At 37.3% G+C, this 25,617-nt stretch overlaps 1 protein-coding gene across 1 annotated transcript; it reads left to right on the top strand.

Annotated features, from left to right (window-relative positions):
• The first annotated feature begins 831 nt into the window (after positions 1-831).
• Positions 832-24,496, top strand: LOC124644275 (endocuticle structural glycoprotein ABD-4-like). The gene is made up of 5 exons (XM_047183544.1): positions 832-1,082; positions 17,046-17,154; positions 17,599-17,705; positions 19,096-19,596; positions 24,461-24,496. Exons 1-4 carry the CDS (start codon positions 1,056-1,058, stop codon positions 19,234-19,236), a joined length of 384 nt encoding a protein of 127 aa, XP_047039500.1. The 5' UTR covers positions 832-1,055; the 3' UTR covers positions 19,237-19,596; positions 24,461-24,496.
• The last annotated feature ends 1,121 nt before the right edge of the window (positions 24,497-25,617 follow it).

A 25,617-nucleotide genomic window follows, 5' to 3' on the forward strand; every position in this document is an offset into this window, starting at 1 on the left:
TGAACCGATTTCCACCAAACATAGCTAAGAACACTCCCGAATGACATTCCTTTCAAACAAAAAAAACCGCATTACAATCGGATCATCCGTTTGGGAGCTACGATGCCACATACACACACACACACACACACACACACACAGACACGTCAAACTTATAACACCCCGTCGTTTTTGCGTCGGGGGTTAAAAACTAGATGCAATGGCGTATTTACCTTATGTACGGGAAACCCCAAAATTCGCTCCCGGCTGCCGCTGTGGTTGTAGAGAAATTATATTTTATTTGTTCTATTATTTCAGGCTACTAGAGCCCATGGAAAATATATAAATAAATAATTAACGTTATAAAATTTATTAGGTATGTAATACGTACAAAATAAAAGTAATTTTATATCAGATTTTTTTTGACTAAACTTTTTTTTTAATCAGAAATATACATTTTTTTATAAATCGTCCATAAATCCGAAAGGGTAATGAGCAATATGAACTCCTTACAACAACAAAAACCGCAAGTTTACCTAATAATATACATAAAACCTTCTCCTAAATCTGACAAATACCATGCTGAAAGCCGCATCAAAATCAGTTCAGCCGAACATGAGATAATTTCGCATAAACACACAGGTCAAACTGAGAACCTCCTTTACTTTAAGTCGGTTACAAAAGTATCGGCATGACATTGACCCTTTTAAATACTAAATATACCTAAAAGCTTGAAACGAATTGCCAAAATCTCGCACCTTCAAATTACATAATGAAAACGGTTCCCTTTCTAATAAATAAACACTGAACAGCACAATAGGTCAGAGGTCATCACAATTCATGGCAAATATACAACCTGTTACAACCTCCTTGCAGTCAGTCGCGTTGCGAACGCCGCGCAATCAATTCCTGAACGAATTGATAACTGTCATTTATTCGCGGGAAAACGAGCGCGTGTTATTTTTTTTTTAATATTTTTTTTTTGTTAGAAACTTGTGATTTTTTGTAACGAAAAAGTTTTTATTCCTACTTAGTTTATTTTTGGATTTATTTTTTTATTTTGTAGAATTTTTAAAATGAATTTCACAGCAACGTTATTAATGGTAAGTAATTTGTACTTAAATGCTAGGTTCGTTAATTTAAGATCTTATAACAAAGTTATTGCCAAGATATAAGCTTAAGTACTTACTTAGTACTTACTTAACCCGTTGATAATTTAGTTGAATGGTTACAAAATTTTACGACTGCCTTGTAAATTCCTAACATTATTCAAACACGACCTACCAGTGTAGGTCTACGCACAAATGGTCAGCGAGTTCGATTCCCAGTTGACATCTAAAACACATATAAAAAATATTTGTATTTGTAATATTAAAAACAATATTAATTTCTTCGAAAAAAAACTAAACTTAGGTGCTTCCTAGACGGTCAATATTATTGCACAATATTCGGTCTAGAGACCATCTTATAAATAAATAGGTGATAGTACCTAACAGGCGTAAAAAAATAAAATAGTCTGACGAATTGAGAACCTCCTCCTTCTTGGGCGGTTGGTTAAAAATGACACTTATCACTGTAGCCCGGTACCAAGGTACCTTAGTATAAAAAAAAATATTTAATTTAATTTTAGATGGTATAAGGTTCTCTATATTAGGATAGGTACCTATGTATCATAATAACGTAGGCCTATTTGAAATAAAAAAAATTGAGTTTGAACACTTAATAATGTATGAAAGTCTAAAATGTTATAGCTAAGTATACCTACCTATCCTGATAACTACCTAACTTCTCTAGACTAGAATAGAATTTAAAATGTTTTTTTTTATTCACAAACCATACGCTGCTTGCATACCTAAGTACCTAACTAATTTTACATTTATACCTAGGTACGTGACGAAATTACTAAAATTTGCGAAAACACACAAATGACTTCTAATATTAAACCGGCCAAGTGCAAGTCGGACTCGCGCCCGAAGGGTTCCGTGCCATTATTTATAAAATTTGCAAAAAATCACGTTTGTTGTATGGGAGCCCCCAAAATATTTATTTTATTTATTGTAGTTATAGCGGCAACAGAAATACATCACCTGTGAAAATTTCAACTCTCTAACTATCACGGTTCATGAGACACATCCTGGTGGACGGACGGACAGAGGAGCGAAAACAATAGGCTCCCGTTTTACCCTTTGGGTAGGAACCCTAATAAAGGGGAAAGACTGTTTGACATGAATAGGCTCTGATAGATACTTGACCGATTTAAAAAGTTATTTGCTGGGAAGCTACACTCTTTCCGAGTAACAGGCATATTAATCGGTACGGGCAGTAGTTCCCACGGGACGCTGATAAAACCACGGGAAGATGGCTAGTTATCAATAAAAATACAACTTAAGACAGACAGTCAAGAGTTTCCTAATCCTTCCAAAAATTGCGCCACAGACACTAAAAAATAAATTTCCTCTGCATTTATTTGAAGTTTATTAATGCATAAACCACACCTTACCTATGTGAAATATTTAACAAATGTTGAGTAAATATTAAGTCTTTTGACAGCGGTTTCACCCGCGTCCCCTGGGAACTACTGCCCGTACCGGGATAAAATATAGCCTATGTTACTCGGGAAGAGTATCGCTTTCCAACAGTGAAAGAATTTTTCATATCGGTCCTGCAGTTTGGGTAAAAAAAAACAAGTGTTTCCTGTTTTATTATATTAGTTTAGAAGACTATGATAGATAGGCGTTGAAATTTAAGTCATTATAGTTCGGCCATTCAGAGAATGCGTTCCTGACACGTCGCGATTGAACTGACGACGTAACTACATTCATTGATTATTGATATAATAATGTTGTTTTAATGCTCCTCAATTGTTAAAACGGTAAACAACCAGCAAAAATATTTTTATCGTAACTGCAACGCCATTGCAAAGTTACGTCGTCAGTTCAATCGCGACGTGTCAGGAACGCATTCTCTGAATGGCCGAACTATAGCGTGTCAGAGTATCAAAACTAATCGATTATTAATTTATTACTGGTTTAATAGACAAAAAATATAATTCATCTTCAACTAATAAATGGTTAATACTAGTGATAACCCGCGGTTTTACTCGTCAATATGTTTTATCACTTCATTGTCCTCTCCACTGCCTCGTGACTCTTGCGACGGCCTCGTTGACCTAGCTGTCCCAAGCGCGGCTGCTGAGCACGAGGTTTTGGATTCCCGGGTCGGGCCGAAATCGCTTTGTGGGTTTTAGAAGACTTTCATAAAGCAGCCCGAAGTCTGAAAGTAATACATCCCCGTGCCTAGGAAGATACCTAAGTGTCGCCGGCGTCCCCGATGCTACTCAGTAGCAGTCGTTGTAACAATTCCACGTCAGAGGCCGTCAGGCGGACACCACCTGACTTGCTAGGTGATTAAAATCTGCAGCTCACTCGATAAGAAGAATGTCGACGATGCAGTCACAAAAGTTTAACAATCTGTGTGTATCACATATGACTTCTGGGACAGGGAAATTATTAAGTACAAAACGCTCGTTGGCTAAGTAACAGCCGTAGTCCATCGATCATGGATCATCTTTGGCAGTAGTGAGACTCCAAAGTTTGGCAGCCAGTCTTACCAAGGTGTTGCCCGGGTTACTGGGTTGAGGAGGTCGGATATGTAGTCGCTCCATGTATGTAAAACACTGGTACTCAGCTGCCGGTTAGACTGGAAGCCGACCCCATCGTAGTTGGGCAAGCTAGGCAGATGATAGTTTCGAAGATTCTAAAGCATGGCTCATTTTCGAGTTAAAGATTAACAAACACACTTGTTTAAAATGTATAGTAGGCTTGTGTAAATCATTAATATTTTATATCAGAGGCGCGTCTCATACATAAATATATAAGTATTGATTGATGAATAAATAAGTACTTTATATGACAATGGCCGTTTTGACATTGTAAAACTATAATGATGATGTCCTCCTAACCGATTGTCGGTCACGGCGGCTGTTCTCATGCAAGGAGATCAGTCAGCTGCGCAAGACATTATAGTGCACAAGCATTTGCTTGGACACAGGTGCACTCACTATTCCTTCACTCTCATAGAGCGATGCGACGACAAGCCGACACCACCGGAGAGAGATCACAAGCACCACCGACATTAACGTGCGACACGATGCACGCGTGTATCAATCAATGACTTCCAGACTACGGGTACGGGCTGATCTAACATTTAGGTCAGTAGGTACTACATCATTCTAACTATAGTCTGATTTTTAATTCGAGTCAGTAAAATGACATTTCCAGTGTTGCACAGTTTAAAAAAAATAGGGTCCCAAATAAATAGTAATGTGGAAAATCGAGATTTATAAATCGAGAATTAAAAGTTAGTCTAGATTACATTCATTTATTTATTTGTACATACATTACATTTTTTATTAATATCAAATTGGCTTTATATTAACATAAATATGTAATTTACGGAAATTAAACTGAAGACATGTAATTAAATATTACGTAAAATACTGTTGTTATATTTTTTTTTGTTATTGGCAGGTCTAAAATCATGACTAAACTTCTAAGTCGATCGATTGTGGAACATCACTATTGTAGTGGGTCACCCTTTTTTGTGAAAGTGACAATTGCACTTGTCATTTTACTGACTCGAATTAAAAATCAGACTATAAACATATTAGGTACTGCCAAGTTTCATCAAAACCCATCCTATGTTTTTGCGTGGAAGAGGAAAAGACATCCATACATACCAAGGTACTACTGTAGGTTTGTACTACAAACTTTGTGTTTATAATATTATTGCGATAAAACTTAAACACAAGTTGAGGGCATGGGCGTAGCCACACTGGGGCAAGCTGGGGCACTTGCCCCACCCTGGGCCCTAGCTCTGACCTATAAGGTGTCTGATTAAACAATGTTTTTTTTTCTAACTCTAACTAACAACATCAACAATCATATGTTCTATCCGTAAGTTATTGCACAAAAAAAAATTGTCGACTTTGAAAAGAGCGCAATCAAAACAAAATGCACGTTCGAGTTTCCGAAGGTGCGCGGTGCGCGCGTCATTTGAAAGCGAGCCGCATTCCCTAAAAGAATAGGTGCTGTGTGGCGTAGCGAGCCGAGCCGTCCATCTAATCCAAAAAATAATGCATTGAAGGAAATGGAACTGGTAGATGTGATCAAAATTTCGGAAATGCAGTTTTATCCTAGTGTAAAAACTGCGCTCGCTATTTTGCTTGCCCAGCCATGTACAATAGAACGATCGTTTAGCACAGTGGTTCTTAACCGGTGGTCCCTGGAGGCGTTCCAAGTGGTCCGCGACGCTTAGCTGCGCGACGTTGCTATACGTTATCTAACTTTATTTTAATCGGCTTATCCATGCGAGCGAGGGGGTTTTCGTATGGGCGTAAATCGGGTGTTTCGTACCTAGTCTCCCCATTCATGAAAATGTATATTTGAGCGACATTTTACGTAGTTTTTGGTCTAGAGTCTTAAAAAATAATTAAAATTTCGCGCTCGCTTCGCTCGCGTATTCAGAAACTATATTGTTTTTATATTTGTCAAGAAACAAAAAGTTAAGTACGTTTGGGATAAATTTTACGTAATATTTGGTTTAAGTCCGATAAAAATTTCGCGCTCGCTTTGCTCGCGTATTCAGAAACTATATGCCCTTACTTTTGGCTTTTGTCCTGTGTGATTGTTTATTTTCTGTACCTGATAATATAAACCTCTCAAATTAAGAAATTAACAAGTTTAAGGGCTCAAGATACAAAAAATCGGAGGGCCCCCGCCCTCCCCCGGGGGATAGGTTGACTGCTGCCCCACCCTGAGCCCAAAGGTGGCTACGCCCATGGTTGAGGGGATCAAATAGGCAGTCGCCTTGTAAAAAAATGGTACTCAGCTGCATACAACTAGTAAGTAGACTAAAAACCGACCCCAACAAAAAAAAACCTCCAATAGTTGGGAAAAAGGCTCAGAGGATGACGATGAGAACTTTTAAACTGATCACAAGATCTAAATTAACTTATTGAATTTACATTATAATAACATAAATAAATAACTTGGATTGGGTAATCGTCAAATACATATTTGAACTTGAAACTCAGTTAGCATACGCATCAAGTTAAATACATAATTCATATTTATGATATTCATATTTAATTAGTGAAAAATAGATTCATGCGTAGATATAAAATACCACCAGTTTAACCAAGGGGTATTGGGTTGCCCGGGTAACTTTGTTGAGGAGGTCAGATAGGGCAGTCGCTCCTTGTAAAGCACTGGTACTCAGCTGCATCCGGTTAGACTGGAAGCCGACCCCAACATAGTTGGCAGGGAAGGGCGTAATAGCGTTTTTTACCCAGCGACAACAAAAAACAATGGAAAATTGGGATATTTTTTATCCCATTAATGGAAGGAGTTAACTCGGGATGCGGGTGGAACCACGGGCCGAAGCTTGTTCGAAAATAAATTTTGAAATGAATGCTAAACTACTTTTTTTGTTCGTCTTCTTCTTATCTTATTGTCACTTTTCATTGCCAAAACAATAATAAATGCGTTTTAGTGTTGAAATTGAGTAATAATCTGAATATCTCTTAATATTCTTGTTTCGAACTCATTGACCTGTAACCTCTATGGTCTGTTTGATGTTGCCAGCTTTTATGAGTTTCCCGCCTTTATTATATAGTTTTAGTTTTATGTCGTTAAATATTTTTAATGGTTAAATGGCCATATTTGATGGAAATAAATGCCAGAAAAATAACTTTGTAAGATTGTATGTTACGTTTAAATTACGTGAACTATTTGGGAATTATTTTATTTAATAAAAAAATATAAAAATAGGGTGCTTAAAAAAATGATTTAAAGAAAGTACCTATTGTTCTCAATTGCAATGATAGCCTCATTACACTGTTGTATAGGTACGAAAATTCCCACTAGGTACTAATATTATAAAGCTGAAGAGTTTGTTTGTTTGAATACCATAATCTCAGGAATCACTGTTTCAGATAACTCTTTTATTGAGGAAGGCTATAGAGACCTTTTTTATCCGGGTGCGCGAAGTATTTCCCACATGTAAAGATATACGAAAATATTCTATTATGTTGGCAGATTTCAATCTATCCATAAATTCATAATGTTATTAACAGTTATAAAATAATAATCTGCATAGAAACAGTAGAATTTTTTGCTTAAATTCACCATTATTTATATTTTATATCTCTTAAAAAAACACTAAACAAACGATTTTTATCTATACTTACTATAGTAAAAATAAATATTTTTTTGTTTGTTTGCACCCTAAAGACTCCGAAAATACCGAACCGATTTGAAAAATTCTTTCACTGTTGTAAAGCTACACTCTTCCCGAGTAACATAGGCTATATTTTATCCCGGTACGGGCAGTAGTTCCCACGGGACGCGGGTGAAACCGCGGGCAAACGGCTGCTTTATAATAAAATAATCTTTTTTGTCTTTTCGTAACATAAGATTAAGTAACATTATATTTAAATATAAGTATTTTAATGGGAAAACTTGAATTAAACAAGGTCAAAGTTGACGATTAATTTTAATTTATTTTAAAAACAAGGTTTTCCTCACATACTACAAGTATTAAGTTTGACAATGCTTGAAAAATTTGTGTCAATTTTTCATCTTGCCTTTTCAACGGTTTGAAGACACAAACTAAAAAAAATAATTAAAAAAAAATCTATGTTTGCGTTATTGTCGAGCCTTTTCCCAACTATGTTGGGGTCGGCTTCTAGTCTAACCGGATGCAGCTGAGCACCAGTGTGTTATAAGAAGCGATTGCCTATCTAACCTCCTCAACCCAGTTACCCGGGCAACCCAATACCTCCCAGGTAAGACTGGTGTCAGAGTTACTGGCTTCTGACTACCCGTAACGACTGCCAAAGATGTTCAAATGACAGCCGGGACCTACAGTTTATCGTGCCTTCCGAAACACGAAAGAATTCGTTATGACAAGATGGTGCGTCGATGGATCCACGCGGTTTTGACTTAGCCACGGTTTCTTAGCTCCAGAACAATATACAGGCATTTTAAGCCCGTTTGTGGTAAGAAGTTACCCCCAGAACACGGGTGAAACCGCGGGAATACAGCTAGTACCATAATATAATGATAATGATGCGAATTGAATACGAATGTTAACAATGCTAAATATTTTATAGCCAAATAATATTTACTAATTAAACAATAGTTTATATGTTTAATTAAAATTCTTCGAAAGGACATAAAAAGATTATTTAGCAATGTCAAGAGAAGTATTTTTATGAATTTTAAGCAAAAATAAGTCTCTTTTCCGGGTCCTAAGTCTTACCTGAATTCTTAATTATATTATAACTAGCTTCCGCCCGCGGCTTCGCCCACGTAGAGTTCGGTTATATCGCGTTTCCAAGAGAACTCTTCAAAAGTCCGGTATAAAAACTATTCTATGAGCCATGCTTGGTGACCGACGGACGGATGGACGGACAGAGGAGCGAACAATAGGGTCCCGTTTTACCCTTTGGGTACGGAGTCCTAAAAAATACTGAATCATATACCTATTCAATCAATAATTTTATCAGTATAAATACATCAGTATTTTCTTTGAGATGGGAGAATCAGCTAGTTTGAAATAATCTAGCAAGTTTTAATCATGACGCGTGGAATTGATGATTTACAACTATTACAAGGTTTTGTCATTGTGTCTAGACGTAACTAATTATTAACCTACTTTGGAGTTAAACCTAATGACGTGGTCACAAAGTCACTAAATGCGTAGCTAGATAGACGCTTCTATAGTCTGTTTTTTAATCTCGTAGACTAAATTGACATTTGCAAAATGTGAAACTTACAAATAATGTTGCTAGCTTTTTTTATGCAGTGTTGTACTTACGATACCGGTTTTTTGAATCGTAACTTTTTATCTATAATAGACGAATTTAATATTCATTCAAAGTTTTATATTTACAATTCACGTACGTACACATGGCTGCACGACGTGCTACAAACTGCCAGGGATATCTGACTATGCAACGCCATGCGTAATCATCAAGAATAAGCCCTTTATTTCAGGATGACTTATTGTAAAAAAACGATACTTGATTTTATTAACGCTAACTTTTGGTCGTGCCACATCACTATTTAAGAATTTGCCATAAACTGACAACACTCGTAATGTCAGTTTAAAAAAAAGACTATAGATGTACCCCCGGTCTCACCCGCGTCCCGTGGGAACTACTGCCCGTACCGGGATAAAATATAGCCTATGTTACTCGGGAAGAGTGTAGCGCCCCAACAGTGAAAGAATTTTTCTAATCGGTTCAGTAGTTTTGGCGTGAAAGTGCGACAGACAGAAGTGTCATTTTCGCATTTGTATGTAGTTTTAGAAGTTAGGATTCATGAAATATGTAGCTCGTGGGTAATTAGGTAATGAGAAGTTTTCGGTTCAAAGATTAAATGTCGACTTTTCAAAAACATATTTGCTTATTTGTAAATACAGTTACCTATAATGTATTTAGTATTTACTCAAATAAGTGTGCTTTTTATTACGATGTCAAGTAGGTACCTCCGTAAGTACATATCTAAAGATGAGAGTCCACCAGTGTGTAGCGGTGTGATGCACAAAAATGTAGGTTTCTTCTGCTACTCAACTTTGGTGGGCAGTTGCTCCCACCGTTTATTCTTCCCAGCTAAAGCACATAGTAAATGGTAACGAGTGGGCGTTTGAGGTCTGTCTTTTGTAAACTTTTCAGCCTACTTTGAACAAATGACTTTTTATCTACTTTCTTCAAGTAGCAAACAGTAAAATTGCGTGCGAACATTTGTAGAAAGTCCGCGAAACTGCAATTCTTGTGCCCTGACCACAAGTTGCTAACTGTGGATTCGCGACATCGCTTAGGTAAGTATAGTAACTTCAAAAGTAGCTGAACAAATATTTTTTTTTCAAAACCGCTAAACACGTCGTAGTCGATAACTAACCTTTAGTGTTAAAAAAAATTAGGACCATTTACTTTGCTAAGCACTTTTGTACATTTTGATTTGTTCAACTACTTTTGATTCTAACCGTACCCTATTTTTAGTTCGCGTACAAATGTGTGCGAACATTTCGGTGGAATCTCAGCTTTAGAAACATTTAACTAAGTGATTACGTAAAACGAAGCGTTACTCTTACAAGGCCGTTGCAAAAATCCATTTCAAAAACAAGTGTTTGCTAAATACTTATCTTTTGACTATAATTGGGCATATTACGTAATAACCTTTTTGTGAAGTCGGTTAAGACATTGCAAGTGAATAAGGATGATCTAAAAGACTTCAGAAAAATAAAATAATTATGATTTCAAATACTTATCTAAAAGGATACATATACATTATGACCCACTTTTAAGATAGGTAAAGCAGTCCAGAGTCTGGTAGTTGTCGATGTTACACCCCCGTGCCTGGGAGGGCACGTGTCGCCGGCGTCCCCGAATGCTACTCAGTAGCAGTCGTTGTTACAATTCCACGTCAGAGACCGTCAGGCGGATTTGAGAAAACTCTGACACTAGGGCTCACTCGATAGTGCAAAGTAATGTTTGGTCCTGTGTCGGGTGTCTTTTGAATATCTTTGGCAGTCGTTATATACGAGTAGTCAAATCGACTATCCTATGTTCTAATTTTCCTTCTCCGTGTGAGAGGAGGCCTGTGCCCAGCAGTGGGACGATAAAAAGGCTGTAACAAAAATGTTCTACTTTTCAGTAGTCTACTTTTATACGGGTGTGAGAAGTAATTCGTTCGGGACACGAGTGAAATCGCGGGAAAACATCTAGTAGCCTAAAAAATCTGACTTTAGAAAGCGAGTGACGCCGTGAGAAACAGCTTGTCAGAAATAAATCTTCATATTGACAATTTCGTGAGAATCGAACAACATTTGAAGTTATGTTAAACGGTTTAAATGTCTTAAATGTATTTAAAGGTTTAACCCAAATGTATAAGTCTTATGTACACATATTTACACAGCACTTAAAAGTAACTTAAAATACCCTTAATAATCTGGTTGACACTTCCCGGGACCCAAAGGCTGGCTCTTATTTCGCACAAAGGTTGAGCATTGCCATCCAACGTGGCAATGCTGCCAGCCTTTTGGGTACATTACCCAGTGACAGCGAAGAGGAGCAATTTTTTGATGCAATTTATTAGTTTTAAATTGTCTTTAATTGATTTATTAACGGTTTGCCGCAGTTCTATGCACGTCCCGAGGAAACTGCTAACAAAAAATATAGCCTATTCTACTCTGGAAGAGTGTAGCTTTCCAACAGTGAAAGATTTTTTCAGATCGATTTATTAGTTTCAGAGCCTTTACAGAACAAACAAATGAAAGATGTTTCATCTTTATTATATTTGTGTAGATTCCACAAACAATGCATTTGATCGTAGGCGTGCTATGCAAATAAGAATGACGCCCCCAAAATATTTAGGCTCTCAATATTCAATGTTAAATGACATTAAATAATACAACATAGGTATATCAAATTGTTCTACAAAGGGCAGACAGACTGCCATTCACGATTCTATTGTACTATTGTTTTGTCAACGTTTCCGAACTGACGACATTTTGCCGGGAATCTTGACATGTAGCTGTCAAAGTATGCGCCCTTTTGAATTTCGAATTTAGGTTGAATGATCTCAGTGGCGCCAACCAGGGCCAAAGTCTGCCGGGGTTGCGGGATTGTTCGCGCGAGTTACCGCGGCGCTGGTACATAAAGGGCTTAAGAAGGGAAGGAACATGGTGGGTTTTAGTCAGTAAGTCTGACACTCCCTCACGCTGCACCCACAGCGAGATAGAATATCGGTTACGGCAGTAAGCCGTTTTATTCATTGATCATAAAATAAATCTATTACAGGTTGATGATTGACTTACCAATACCGCCGGTTTACAACGAAATAAAAACTTTTAACTATGATATGGTTATATTAATATAAATTAGTGGCAACATTAATACCTATACGCACATCAGTTTCGATCGTAAACCGTGAGAAAAATAACTATGTTTAATTAAGATAGGTAATTCAATATCCAATTAGTCTTTATTTTGACTTCTAAAAAAAAACATTTCAAGGTGAACGTTTAAGTTCGGGTCCGATAGACACCGTAGATTTTTTATGAATCGCTAAGTACGCGAAATATCAGCTGAATTCTGAGGAAAATTAAGTCAACAATTTTCGAGCGCTAAAACAAAAGACAGCTCCCAAAACGCCCACCCTTCACCACTTCCTATGTGTTATTGCTGAGAAGAAGAAGTGGCGCAACAAACTCCCCAGCAACACATGTCTGTCTGTCAGTAAACAAAAAAAATATTAAAAAGAAAACGTTTGACCTGAACTTCTTTTTATGTACCTAAACAAGGAAAGGTTGAATGATAAAATTAGATATAAGTATACCTATGACATTTTATCTACTAATTGATTTTTCTATATTATGTAATTGTAATTAAATAATAAGGTAAATAACCTATTGTATTTTCTTTTTATAGTATGTTATTATAGAACTTCGAGAAAATACTTATCTATAAAATGTCAGCTTCTAGTTTAACCAGATGATGGAGACAGATAAAAAGTTGGATAATACAGACCTTTTTTTTAGCGACGTCAAAAACCATCAAATGACTCCTCCCGCTGTGGGTTAGCAGCGGTGAGGGAGTGTCAGACTCTTACTGACTAAAATCGTCGTGTTCCGTCATAGGCCTTTTATGTACCAGGGCCGCGGTATCTCTTTCGAACAACCCGCAGCCCCGGCAGGCCTTGGCCCTGCTGGGCCCCGCTGGAATGTAAACAATCTTGATTAGACTTTTAATACAAATGACAGTCGTTACGGGTAGTCAGAAGCCAGAAAAAGTATGACATCAAGTCCTACCAAGGGGTAGGTATTGGGTTGCCCTGTTAGGGTTGAGGAGCTCATACAGGCAGTCGCTCCTTGTGGCACACTGGTACTCAGCTGCATCCGGTTAGACTGGAAGCCGACCCCAACATAGTTGGGAAAAGGCTCGGCAGATAATGTATTAGTAACCTTTATAATATAAGCGGATCAGAGTGAACATATTACTTTCTAAAACAACTAGTTGTACACTATGGCAGGTGACGACCTTAGGTATGTAACCTGTAGGTCAAATTAATCATCACTGCTTGAACTTGGTAACTTTGTCCAATCATTTGAGTTACATAGAGCAAACTGCAAACTAAACAGTTGACCGACAGTTGAGCTGATAGCTGGCAATAGGCATGATGACAAATTTTTAAATTCCTTTGTATGATGTAGGTATACGTCTATTTTATATGAAAAATTATTAATTTTAAGAAAATGCGAAGTTTTTTTTATCAAATAATTGCATTTTTCTCTGTCCACTTTGAATCCGGCGCGAAAACGCTTGTCAGTGTCATGTCGTCACTTGTGACGTCACGACTGAAATTACAAGACGCAAGTAAACAACGCTCGAACAATAATTATAGTTCGGCCATTCAGAGAATGCGTTCCTGACACGTCGCGATTGAACTGACGACGTAACTTTGCAATGGCGTTGCAGTTACGATAAAAATATTTTTGCTGGTTGTTTACCGTTTTAACAATTGAGGAGCATTAAAACAACATTATTATATCAATAATCAATGAATGTAGTTACGTCGTCAGTTCAATCGCGACGTGTCAGGAACGCATTCTCTGAATGGCCGAACTATAAGTTTTTTGTGTTATTAAATATGAATTCGAAAGGGCATAGGTGTTGTGGGGTCCCCCAGTGTAAGAACACATCCAAAACAACTCCGGATAAGTTATTTGTGTACGTTCCTCACAATAAAAAAATACGAAACAAGTGGCTTAAACTTGCAAGGCGAGGTTCAAAAGCAATATTGCCCAGGGTACAACTTTATTTTTGTGAAGATCACCTTGATGTAAGTTACTACATAGTTCTCTAGATTCTAGCATAGTTTATAATGTAAATAACTATTTCGAGGTTAGGTTTCATCTCTCATTGTTTTTTAATTAAACTAGTATACTTACATGGAAGTTTTAACATTTCTAAATTCAGCTGAACAAAAATCTTCATTTGATGCCAAAAACTTTCCCAGCATTATGATATCAATTCTAGGCAAATTAGCGCTGTTTGCCTTGATAAATCCGGGCTCTATAACTCGTGTTATAAACAATTAATTAATTAAAAACAAAGATCGCAGTGGAAGTTCACAATAACGAAATGTGACGTTCGCGCGCTTTCGCGCGAGTTGTTTTGAGAAATGACGTCACGAGCTCTGATTGGTGTTCAAGATATCATGGCGGATTGCCTTATTTCGTAATTTTATTTTATAAAAATACATATTAATCACATTATTAATAAAGAAAACAATGCGCGTTTTATATTCCAAGCTTCAAGTTTAATTTAATAAATATATTATTTTAATGATTTTTGATTACTGTCATCATGCCTATTGTTTTTTTTAAGAATCTTGATTCTAATCAAAGTCTTCAATCTGTCTAATACACCTAATTACGTCATTATCCTACCCGAGCCTTTTTCCCAACTATGTTGGGGTCGGCTTCCAGTCTAAACGGATGTAGCTGAGTACCAGTGCTTTACAAGGAGTGACTGCCCTATCTGACACCCTCAACCCAGTTACCCGGGCAACCCAATAGCCCCTGATCACCTAATTACGTGATCGTTGTAATGCACGGCCGGTGTGTCGCTTTTTTTGCTCGAACTTGGCGGACACACTGTCGTGTGTCTAGATCATCAGGATCACCAGTTTAGACCATGACCTAAATACAATTGGTTACAATCCTCGCTAAAACATTAATATACTGGCGCATAGCAGATAATTTAACATTCCAATTAAATATCAGGCTGTCATAAATAAACTTATCATCATAAACAATACGATTTATAATCTATGTTAATATATTTCCTTCATATAACTTGTCATATTTAAATTGCTAAAGTTTATGTCTTCAATTTAAAAGGTTGTTGACGGAAGAGTTACACCAAAGTTAATTTGCCCTTTTACTAATATTATTACAAAGAAGATACAAAATTATGCTTTTTGTACTTTTAAGGGTCCGAAACTACTAAACCAATATGAAAAATTATTTCACTGTTGTATAGCCTACACTATCCCCGGGTGATAGGTGGGCTATATTTTATCCCAGTATGAGAAATTAAGTGCTGAGACGCGGGTGAAACCATGGGAAACAGGAAATGTCGATGAAATTGGCTGATAATGACCAGGTTTCCACGAGAAGTTCTCCTTCACCTTTAATCAGTCATTGGTTTCCAAGATATACTTAGAAAGTACATACAAAAGTTGCATTGGTACTCACCTGACCTGGAATTGAACCCATCATACTTGAGAAGTTGGTTCTTTACCTACTAGGCCACCACGACTTATATTAAGTAGATAAATGTAGTATGCAATAGCTCTTAATGATAATCAGATTTCGAATCTATTGACTCTATTCTAAGCCAATCTTTTGCCTTCAGGCTATGCGCGTCAATTAAAGTCGTTATACAAATAAAATAAACTTCCATTTATTAGAAAAAAAGCTATTCAACGCGACGCGTATCATCTATCTATAATACATTCGGGTTTTGCAACCAGTTGCTTTCAAAGATGTTTACATGGTTTTTCTCACGGTTTAGATAATTAAATTACGAAGTTGTTTTTTTATATTTACCGTGTATTTTTTTGGTAATATGTCCAAATAATATTTATAGTACAGATGAAAGTGAGTAAATATTGAAAAATCCGCCATTAGGTAGGATTTCGATAACCTAATATTTAACCAATGGGCGAGAGGAAAAATGAACCTATAATTCAAAATCAAAATCAAAAGCCATTTATTCAAATTAGGCTGCAAAGCAGCACTTTTCGAACGTCAGAAATCTACAAAAGACAGCTCCCAAAACGCCCGCCCTTCACCACTTCCTATGTGTTTTTGCTGGGAAGAAGCGGCGCAACAAACTCCCCAACAACACATGTCTGTCTGTAGGTTACAAGAACCTATTAACAATTTTTATAGTGCAGTATTAATATATATAAAATATTAATATATATTAATATATAATTATAGTAATTTTATAATACATTTTGTATAGTGCAGTATACATAGGTACAATATGCAACCAGCACATGCTAGGCATCACTCACCCTACATACTTAGTAACTCAAGCATTTAATGAATTCCTTGTTCATAATTTTTCATGAGACCCCGATCTCCTGATGTGTTCTAGCCGACTTTACAGCTTCTAGGCTTTACAGCGCCCGCTAATACTATGCAATGATTATGATATCAATCGTTTGACCTTACTATTACTTAAAAGTGGTTAAAACTAATTCCCACTTCACGTAACCACTTCCACGCCATCTTGACAAATCGTTGACAAGTTTGACATGAGCTGTCAAATCTACCGCTCACTTTAAAATGTAGAATTTGAACAATTCTTACGCAATTGTTTTGTAACTAAGTTGCGATATAGGGCCGTTTATTTACACTAATCTTATTTATAAATATACTTATGGTTAGGTGATAATGAATATGAATTTGAGCAATGTTTTTGGCGTGGTTTTAAATGTCATCAGTCTATTTACAATAGACCTCTTTCCATTTTATGGAAGTTATGATAATAAGCTAAATTCAACATCAAATAGGCAATCTGACCATTTTTTAACAAAAAACATATACCTACCTACTTACAGAGAGTTTTAACTATTATGTCAAAAACTAGGCATGCCAGTATCCTTGGGTTACAAAAAACACTTGCAGTATCCGTGAACGAATTCCTCACTGTTTCGGGGACCACGTAGTTTGACAATCTCTACAGATTGACTATATTATGTAGAGACTGTCTGACTAAGAAGTCTGACAATAGGTTTATTAGGGTGTATCGTGTATGTACCTAATACGGGTAACTGGGTTGACGAGATCAGAGGCAGTCGCTCCTTGTAGTGCTCGGCTGCAACTTAAACTAAAAAGCGACCCCAAATTAGGTGGTAAAAGGCTACGCAGATGTCTGCTAAATAAAACTACATATTAATTTATTTAATGTCTTCTATTTACAGATCCTGGCTGCAGCATCATTGAGCTGGTGTCAGAAAGATGATCAGATAGTTCGCCAGGACTTCGAGGGACCGAACGACGATGGCTCATATAGATGGGCTTTGCAGACGTGTAAGTAAATTATCTGGGGGCACAGCAGTGCCCCAGCCAAGCCTCGAGCAAAGCAGGCTTTAATACTTTTATTAAGACATGCTTATTTTAATGCGTTGTGGCGTTGTTTTCCATCCCTGAGGAAAATATCCTCAGTGTCTTTTTTCGATAAAACATGCTTATATTTATGCATTTTTGCTGTGTCTTGCAAGTTTATTCTCAATCGGTTTGCTAGTTTTCCCTAGGTAACATTATTTTTCTCTAAAAAATAATTTTGTCATACCTCTGTTGAAAATTCGATTTTATTTCAAATCTCAAAAGTGCGTCATTCTTTCTAGCCATAACGACTTTCACACAATGCATCTATAATTCTATGGTTACTTTCTTTCTAAAAAAAACCTCTTTTTTGTTGAAGACCATCCACACAACACCATATTTATATTCTCTTAACTCTCCTTTCCACAGCGGGCGGTATCTTCCACGAACAGAAAGGCAGTCTACAACCTGACAGCGCAGGAGAGCCCAGCCTACTGGTGCAGGGGCAGTACCAGTACACCGCGCCTGATGGACAGGTATAGCCCTGGGGTGACTTGGGAGCTAGTAGAATAGTCGTGGAAGGTAGTTGTCTCTAAGGAAGTATGAAGAAGTTGGTACATGAAACTGCCACAAAGTGCAAGCAAAGCATACTACGTTCGTAACAGTTCGCCAGTTGCCTATCTGACTTCCTTGACAAAAAAAAAAACATGAATTCAGGAGTTACTTTGCGTATCTATACAGGGTTATTGGTAAAACACTAACAACCTCTCAGCACCAAATTACTAATATCATAAACTAAAACTTTTGTTCTAGGACTTTTAATAATTCTCAGATTTTAGAGTCATCAAATTTTCACACAAAAATTAAAATATTTCAATTGTACGCTCTAAAATTTACGAAGTCTATGCGAAGCAAAAGAAAGTGCTAGTTAGGTAATCAGTAGTACAAAAGACAGCGGAGGGGAGCGGGGCTCAGGCGGCGGCGGGGGAGCGTTTGAACTTGACCTATTAACGAGCTGCCGTCAGTCGGTTTTATGCGCCCGCGTCGCGTCATACGTGTCCTTGTAGCGAAATACGGTAGTGCGAACGTAATTGGTGGCATAATGGCATATCGATATTCAAATGTCGAGTACACGGAAATGGTGCGAATGCTTGCTAGATGTGATGACAATGCGCCATACGATTCCCAAACATCCCTACACCTAGCCGTTACAATGCTAGCCGCCACACAGTGCGCGGGAGGCGTGGGTAGATAAAGATCTTGCATTCATTCTAAAAATGCAAACCCTCCACGAAACGAATTTTTTATAATGTGTGATAATCTTGACTCGTCCGCATCCTCTAAGGTCGACTAATCGCTCGACTGGTCTCGATCGGGCCTTTAGTTGGTAAAGAAATGGTAGGGGCGTGCAAATTTTATGTCTACAGCAAAATAGAGTTGAAATGTGTTAGATAGAACAATGAAATCTTGTATGTTTGTTTTTGGCAAATGTATCATGTTTTATAAAAAGTCATAGAACAAAAGTTGTAGCTTATGATGTTAGTAAAACAGTCCTGCAAGGTCGTTAGTGTTTTACCAATAACCCTGTATATGTAACTCGGGCACCCGCAGAGTCAATAACTCCTAAAGAAAGGGGCATCTTCAGGAGATGTGGCATCTTCGAGGCGAAACACGTGTCGAATATCCGAAGGACCGAAGCCTCAATTAACTGTCTCGCGAAAATTAACACTGCATATATTGCAGTTACCAGACAACCCTAAATGAAACATCCACAAATGACAGTCGGGACCTGCACTTTATTCTGAATCTTCTGAAAAATGGAGAACCTCGTAATAGCTGATGAATGACCACCCGCGCCAAGCGTTGCTTAACATTATGCTTATGATACTTAGCCACGAGCTCCTCTAATTTATCTTCTCATTACAGATTATAAACGTCCTGTACACGGCTGGAGAGAATGGCTTCGTGGCTCAAGGAGATCACATCCCAACACCCCCGCCCATACCGCCGGCCATACAACGAGCACTGGACTACTTGGCTACCAAACCGCCTTCCACTGACTATTAGTTTTTTAAGATTCACTTCTGCCAGCGGTTTCACCCGCATCACGTGGGAATTTCTTCATGAACCCTGATAAAGAGTAGCCTATAGCCTTTTTCGATAAATAGGCTCTCTAACGCTGAAAGATTTTTTCAAATCAGACTGGTACTTCCCGAGATTAGCGCTTCAACTTTTAAATAATATTAGTACCTATTGATTGAGGTGCCCAAGAGTACCAATCCACCATCCACTGATTATTAGTTAGGTACTTAAGATTGGGGAACAAGTTCATCGATAATTCATCATTCAGTCACGATTTTCTTTAAAAAAAAAACAACCATCATGGGCCCGATTCTCCTAAGATAATAATGACAAAATCGAATAGAAATCGAAAAAGTCGTGGTGGCCTAGTGGGTAAAGGACCAATCTCTCAAGTATGAGGGCGCGGGTTCGATCCCAGGTCAGGCAAGTACCAATGCAACTTTTCTAAGTCTGTATGTACATTCTAAGTATATCTTAGACACCATTGGCTGTGTTTCGGATGGCACGTTAAACTGTAGGTCCCGGCTGTCATTGAACATCCTTGGCAGTCGTTACGGGTAGTCAGAAGCCAGTAAGTCTGACACCAGTCTAACCAAGGGGTATCGGGTTGCCCGGGTAACTGGGTTGAGGAGGTCGAATAGGCAGTCGCTTCTTGTAAAGCACTGGTACTCAGCTGAATCCGGTTAGACTGGAAGCCGACCCCAACATGATTGGGAAAAAGGGTCGTTCGTCGTTTCGCCCCACAAGCGATTGGCACCGCGGTGCCAATCGACGAAGTACAATTTTTGAATGGGTCGATTCGCCCCGCGGTGCCAATCGACGAACTACACATTTGGAATGGGTCGATTCGCCCCACAATATGAAACAGTTCTTTTTTTGAAATTGTGATTGTAGTCAGAGGAGATAAGCAGTTTTTATTATAACATTTTCCGTGTAGTATCATTACCTACTGAAGTTTTATCCATACTTCAAAACCGAAAAAAATGCATTTTTGTATCTGAGTTTTATCTTACGATGTACCAGGACAGCATAAAATACTTGAAGTTTAATATAAAAAAATACTTGATAAAAATATTCTGAATAACTAGCTTAAGAGGGCTTAAGCTAACTCAAGCGTAATGAATTTAATGAAAAGAAAAATAGCCTCCAATTATTTATAATAGGATATAAGGGAGTGCCCACCTACATGTGCTATAATGTACAACATGGATGAAACGAATATAGTAAATTAGGCCACTCAGCCAGGAACATAAAAAAATATATATATAAATGTGTTTACATAATTACTACTTATATAGTCAGTAAGACGACCAGGCACCACAAGCAGCACCTGTTCACGAGCTTAACGCGAGGATCAGCCATCGCCCCCCTCGCACATTTTTGAGGAAGGGAGGCATTCCGACCGCCGACGCTACCGCAAGCAGTGCCGTTTAAGGGAGCAAGACGTACTCACTGCTACACAACTCAATATCAAGATCAATTATTATCAGATCTCGCTAAGTAGTGGTCCTATAATATATTCAAGGCAAAAGAATTTATTAAAATACAATGCATGTATCTCGTCAGTAATCAACGACCACTATATTTGAAGCGGGTGGAACAGCTAATTAGTCAGAATATTTTCGAAGTTCGCATAAATTACTTTCTCTAATATTCGGGTTGTCGGAAGCCAGTAACTCTGACACCAGTCTAACTAAAGGGTTGTCCGGGTAACTGGGTTGGGGGGGTCAGATAGGGCAGACGCTCCTTATAAAGCACTGGTACTCAGATACATCCGGTTAGACTGGAAGCCGACCCCAACATAGTTGGGAAAAAGGTTCGAAGGATGAGGATGAATTTGTCTAAAATGCTGAACTCCTAGTACCCAATATAAGAAAGTTAAAATAATCTCAATTTTGATGCAAAACGTAAATATAAAAAAAAAACTCATTTTTTATTAGGTATTTACACAGTAGTAACAAAGTTTATATTAAGAGTCCATTATTCTAGACCAAGTATTTTGCTTATAATATTTTTGATGAAAATTATGAAAAAGATCTAAGTCTTTGTGTCCATTTCGACCGCGCGGCCAACTCATAATATTTGATGAAACTTTGCCAGGAATTAGTAGTAATTTGTTACTTTTCACTCCTCTTTTCCTGAATTTGTTACAAAAAAAATCAAGAGGCTATGACAAAGAATAGTTGGCCGCTACAACCGCCACTTGCCGTAGTCATCGCCCGTGATTACACAGAAACTATACAATGCAGATAGACGAATGATACATCAAAAGAAAGGTCTTAATTTGTATAATTTGTTACAAAAATAAAAAAAGACAAAACGTAGATAAACAAAAAGTTATGCAATGTTTAGTTTTCAGGTTATGAGTATGTAGGTATATCACCTTAGGTGTCAAATTAATAGAAGCTAATGTGTATAGACAATTAGTCTTTAATTTGTTACAACGAAAAAAGACAAAAAAAATACTAAAAAGTAGGTTCAATAATATGTTAGAGTCGATTTTAGTTGGCCGCGCGGACGGCAATATGCCTAAAATACAATTTCGTTTATCTCGTTATTAAAAGTAGGTTTTAGCTTAATTAGAGTCCTAGTCGATGGGTAACGTAACCTAGTTTGAATAAATATAGCGAATATAACTGCAGCATTCATATTTTAGAAGATATTTACAAAAATACAGTGGTATGAAACTGTATGAGAGTAGGGTGTCCATGTATTTTCACATATTCGAAATTTTCGATATTCACTTCTTATTTTTTTAGGGAGAGTGCATACTAGTAGATGCATGATTACATTAGTACAAAAACATATTGTTAATTTTGTATTCTGACCGAATATGCGGTTCCTTTTGCGGTCTTTAAAGAACCCATTTACTGATAAAAATTTCGTTTCATTGACTTTCCGCAGGTGTTTTATGATGGGAACGATTCCAGAAAAAATATTTCTTTGTTTTCAATCTATTGTTAAAAATATTTGTCGCAAGCTGTTTAAAAAGCGATAATTTTTGATGCAAATAATCAGTAGCGGCGTAAGGGGAGGGGGGGGGGGCGGTCCGCCCCTGGTACCACATCTCGGGGGGGGTGCCATCTCGGTCGGCACATATGTGCATGACCAGGATGGCGCAGGCAGATGGGACAAGTCACTAAGGGTGCCATTCTAATCTACGAAGCCTAAGTTCACTACCATTTACTGCGCGATATTTAAATTTTAAACATAACTACAACAGTGAATGCGCGAGACGTTGAGGCGGGACTGAGAGGGGTGGCACCCCTCTCATTCCGACTGTCACCCCTCTCTTGTATTTTTGCTTTTACCTGATTACTTATCCGTTCGCTTCGCTCGCGGTTTTTTATTAATTTCTAATTTATTCTGCGCTTACTTTTTGAGTCCTCAATCTAACAAAAAGCTTAAGCACCGAAGTAGCAAAAACAACTGACGCTAGCTTCAGTCACGGTTTCTTTACGCCGCCACTGCAAATATTACCATTGAAATTACATTAAAATGTGGCAGAGACTTCATGAATTTCATGTCATTTTATATATATGGTACTTAATAATTATAAGGACGTATTACAGTTTATTACTTTATACAAGTCATCATAAAATGGTTAAAAATAAACTTACCGCAGTCGATTTGGATCCCTCTGCAATACACTTTTTGGTGGTGAGTTGAGTTCCAACAAACAGTGGGCACAACTGATAACTAAGCACTTTTGGACACTTCTGGATTTGGAATGATAATTTTCTCAGTAACTTAGTAGTATGAAAATCACGGGAATTAAATACGAGTATACACTTCAAAATTCGGCACAGGAATGATATTATATGCATCAAAAAATTTCGCTTTTTAAACAGCTTGCGACAAATATTTTTAACAATAGATTGAAAACAAAGAAATAATTTTTCTGGAATCGTTCCCATCATAAAACACCTGCGGAAAGTCAATGAAACGAAATTTTTATCAGTAAATGGGTTCTTTAAAGACCGCAAAAGGAACCGCATATTCGGTCAGAATACAAAATTAACAATATGTTTTTGTACTAATGTAATCATGCGTCTACTAGTATGCACTCTCCCTAAAAAAATAAGAAGTGAATATCGAAAATTTCGAATATGTGAAAATACATGGACACCCTTCTCTCATACAGTTTCATACCACTGTATTTTTGTAAATATCTTCTAAAATATGAATGCTGCAGTTATATTCGCTATATTTATTCAAACTAGGTTACGTTACCCATCGACTAGGACTCTAATTAAGCTAAAACCTACTTTTAATAACGAGATAAACGAAATTGTATTTTAGGCATATTGCCGTCCGCGCGGCCAACTAAACTCGACTCTAACATATTATTGAACCTACTTTTTAGTATTTTTTTTGTCTTTTTTCGTTGTAACAAATTAAAGACTAATTGTCTATACACATTAGCTTCTATTAATTTGACACCTAAGGTGATATACCTACATACTCATAACCTGAAAACTAAACATTGCATAACTTTTTGTTTATCTACGTTTTGTCTTTTTTTATTTTTGTAACAAATTATACAAATTAAGACCTTTCTTTTGATGTATCATTCGTCTATCTGCATTGTATAGTTTCTGTGTAATCACGGGCGATGACTACGGCAAGTGGCGGTTCTAGCGGCCAACTATTCTTTGTCATAGCGTCTTGGTTTTTTTTGTAACAAATTCAGGAAAAGAGGAGTGAAAGTAACAAATTACTACTAATTCCTGGCAAAGTTTCATCAAATATTATGAGTTGGCCGCGCGGTCGAAATGGACACTAGTCTTTTGGCCTCCTGACGATTTTGAGCTGTGAAAAATTTCACAACTACCAGATTTCAGGAAAAGCATTTCAGTGGGTCGATTTACCTACGTTACTTTCTTCTCGTGGTAATCTGGCCCGTGCTTTTCAGGCCGAGTTTTCCCAACTGTTAATATTCCTAGAGTTTTACACAATTCACTCACATTTACACTTCTGCTCTCCTGGTAGATGATGTCAATTTTCGTATCGACTGTACAAATAAATAATCGGAATTGACGATATTTGAAATGAGTTAACCAAATGTTTTACTGCGTGGTGCGAATCGACCTATGCTTAAGATACCTTGGGCCATTCGCCCCGAATAAAACAAAACTGTGGTGCCAATCGTTTGTGGGGCGAAACGACGAACGACCCGGGAAAAAGGCTCGGAGGATGATGAATAGAAATCGAATCGCAATATGATCGCAATAGCCGTTTTGACCGTATCGGGCATTCTGCTACTAATAAAAGACCAATCGTATTCGATTGACATTTGATTGGTGTGCGATTGGTCTGCTATTTTGGTAATTTTGGTCTATACGGTAGTTTGCTGTACAATCATTTTGCAATCGTAAATCATTTACAGACAAAATGATTCATTATTGAATGACAGAAAAGGATAAAAACGTTTATTTCAAAGAAAAAATAGCGGAATGCCACATACGCTTCAATCGTAATCGAGTCGGGATCGGATCTCAGTCGAATCGAGTCGAACGTGAATCGTATGTCGCTTAAGTAAAATTAGGAGAATCGAGTCCCTGGCCAACTTTCACTCGACTGTTTATAGTCTGCAGTAAAAAAAACATGCAAAGGCAAAGCTTATTTGGAAGGTTTTTTGACAATACAATTCTGTTAAAGGACCATGAGTCAAATTGGGCTCATTGTCCAACAGAGTTATAGCATATGCCGTTGTGAAGGTTTTTGTTTGTACTAAAATTGTTACTATGGGCACTACCTTCAATTCCATGGCAAAAAAAAGATATGCACCTAAATAGGTTTACATATTACGTAGGTATACATTCTGGTTAACAGAAACGAAATGGGTCGAGATGCCATCGCTCAGTATTACTGCTCGTGTCTAACAGGTAGACGCTCAGTAGGAAGTTGTGCTCAAATCATTTCAATAATATGGTATCTAGGGTGAGGCAGGCACTCACAATTTAATCCACCGGCAGGATATTTAGACGACATTATTATTGATATTGATTGAAATGTTAACAAAAATAATTTTAACTGTTAGCAGCTGTTTTATTTTTTATGTATACATTAAACCTGGAATTAAAACTAGTTAAAGGTGTTCAATAACAAAACCTAGACTGCCATAACAGCACTACTTTTTGCAGAATATTAGTTTATTTATGGTCGGAGAAAAATATTTATAGCAAAATAACCCCATGGATTCTTCGCAAAAATTTAAATCTTTATATTTAGTGCTTTACAAGTATATTCAAAGTGGTCTCATCTCTGTTGGTGGGTGAGCCCAGGCTTCATACATTTTCGCCCATGGTCCTTTATGTAAGAATAGTACAAAATTAGTAATTATTTTAGTATAAGATTTTCATA

This window comes from Helicoverpa zea, chromosome 29, assembly GCF_022581195.2.
Source record: "Helicoverpa zea isolate HzStark_Cry1AcR chromosome 29, ilHelZeax1.1, whole genome shotgun sequence".
NCBI classification, from domain to species: domain Eukaryota; kingdom Metazoa; phylum Arthropoda; class Insecta; order Lepidoptera; family Noctuidae; genus Helicoverpa; species Helicoverpa zea.

What these genes read in the sequence shown, in the direction of transcription:
- LOC124644275 (XM_047183544.1), top strand. Translation starts at nt 1,056, where the DNA reads ATGAATTTCACAGCAACGTTATTAATG. An exon ending in TCACAGCAACGTTATTAATG is followed by an intron (nt 1,083 to 17,045) that starts GTAAGTAATTTG and finishes TTCTATTTACAG; the next exon opens with ATCCTGGCTGCAGCATCATT. An exon ending in ACACCGCGCCTGATGGACAG is followed by an intron (nt 17,706 to 19,095) that starts GTATAGCCCTGG and finishes TTCTCATTACAG; the next exon opens with ATTATAAACGTCCTGTACAC.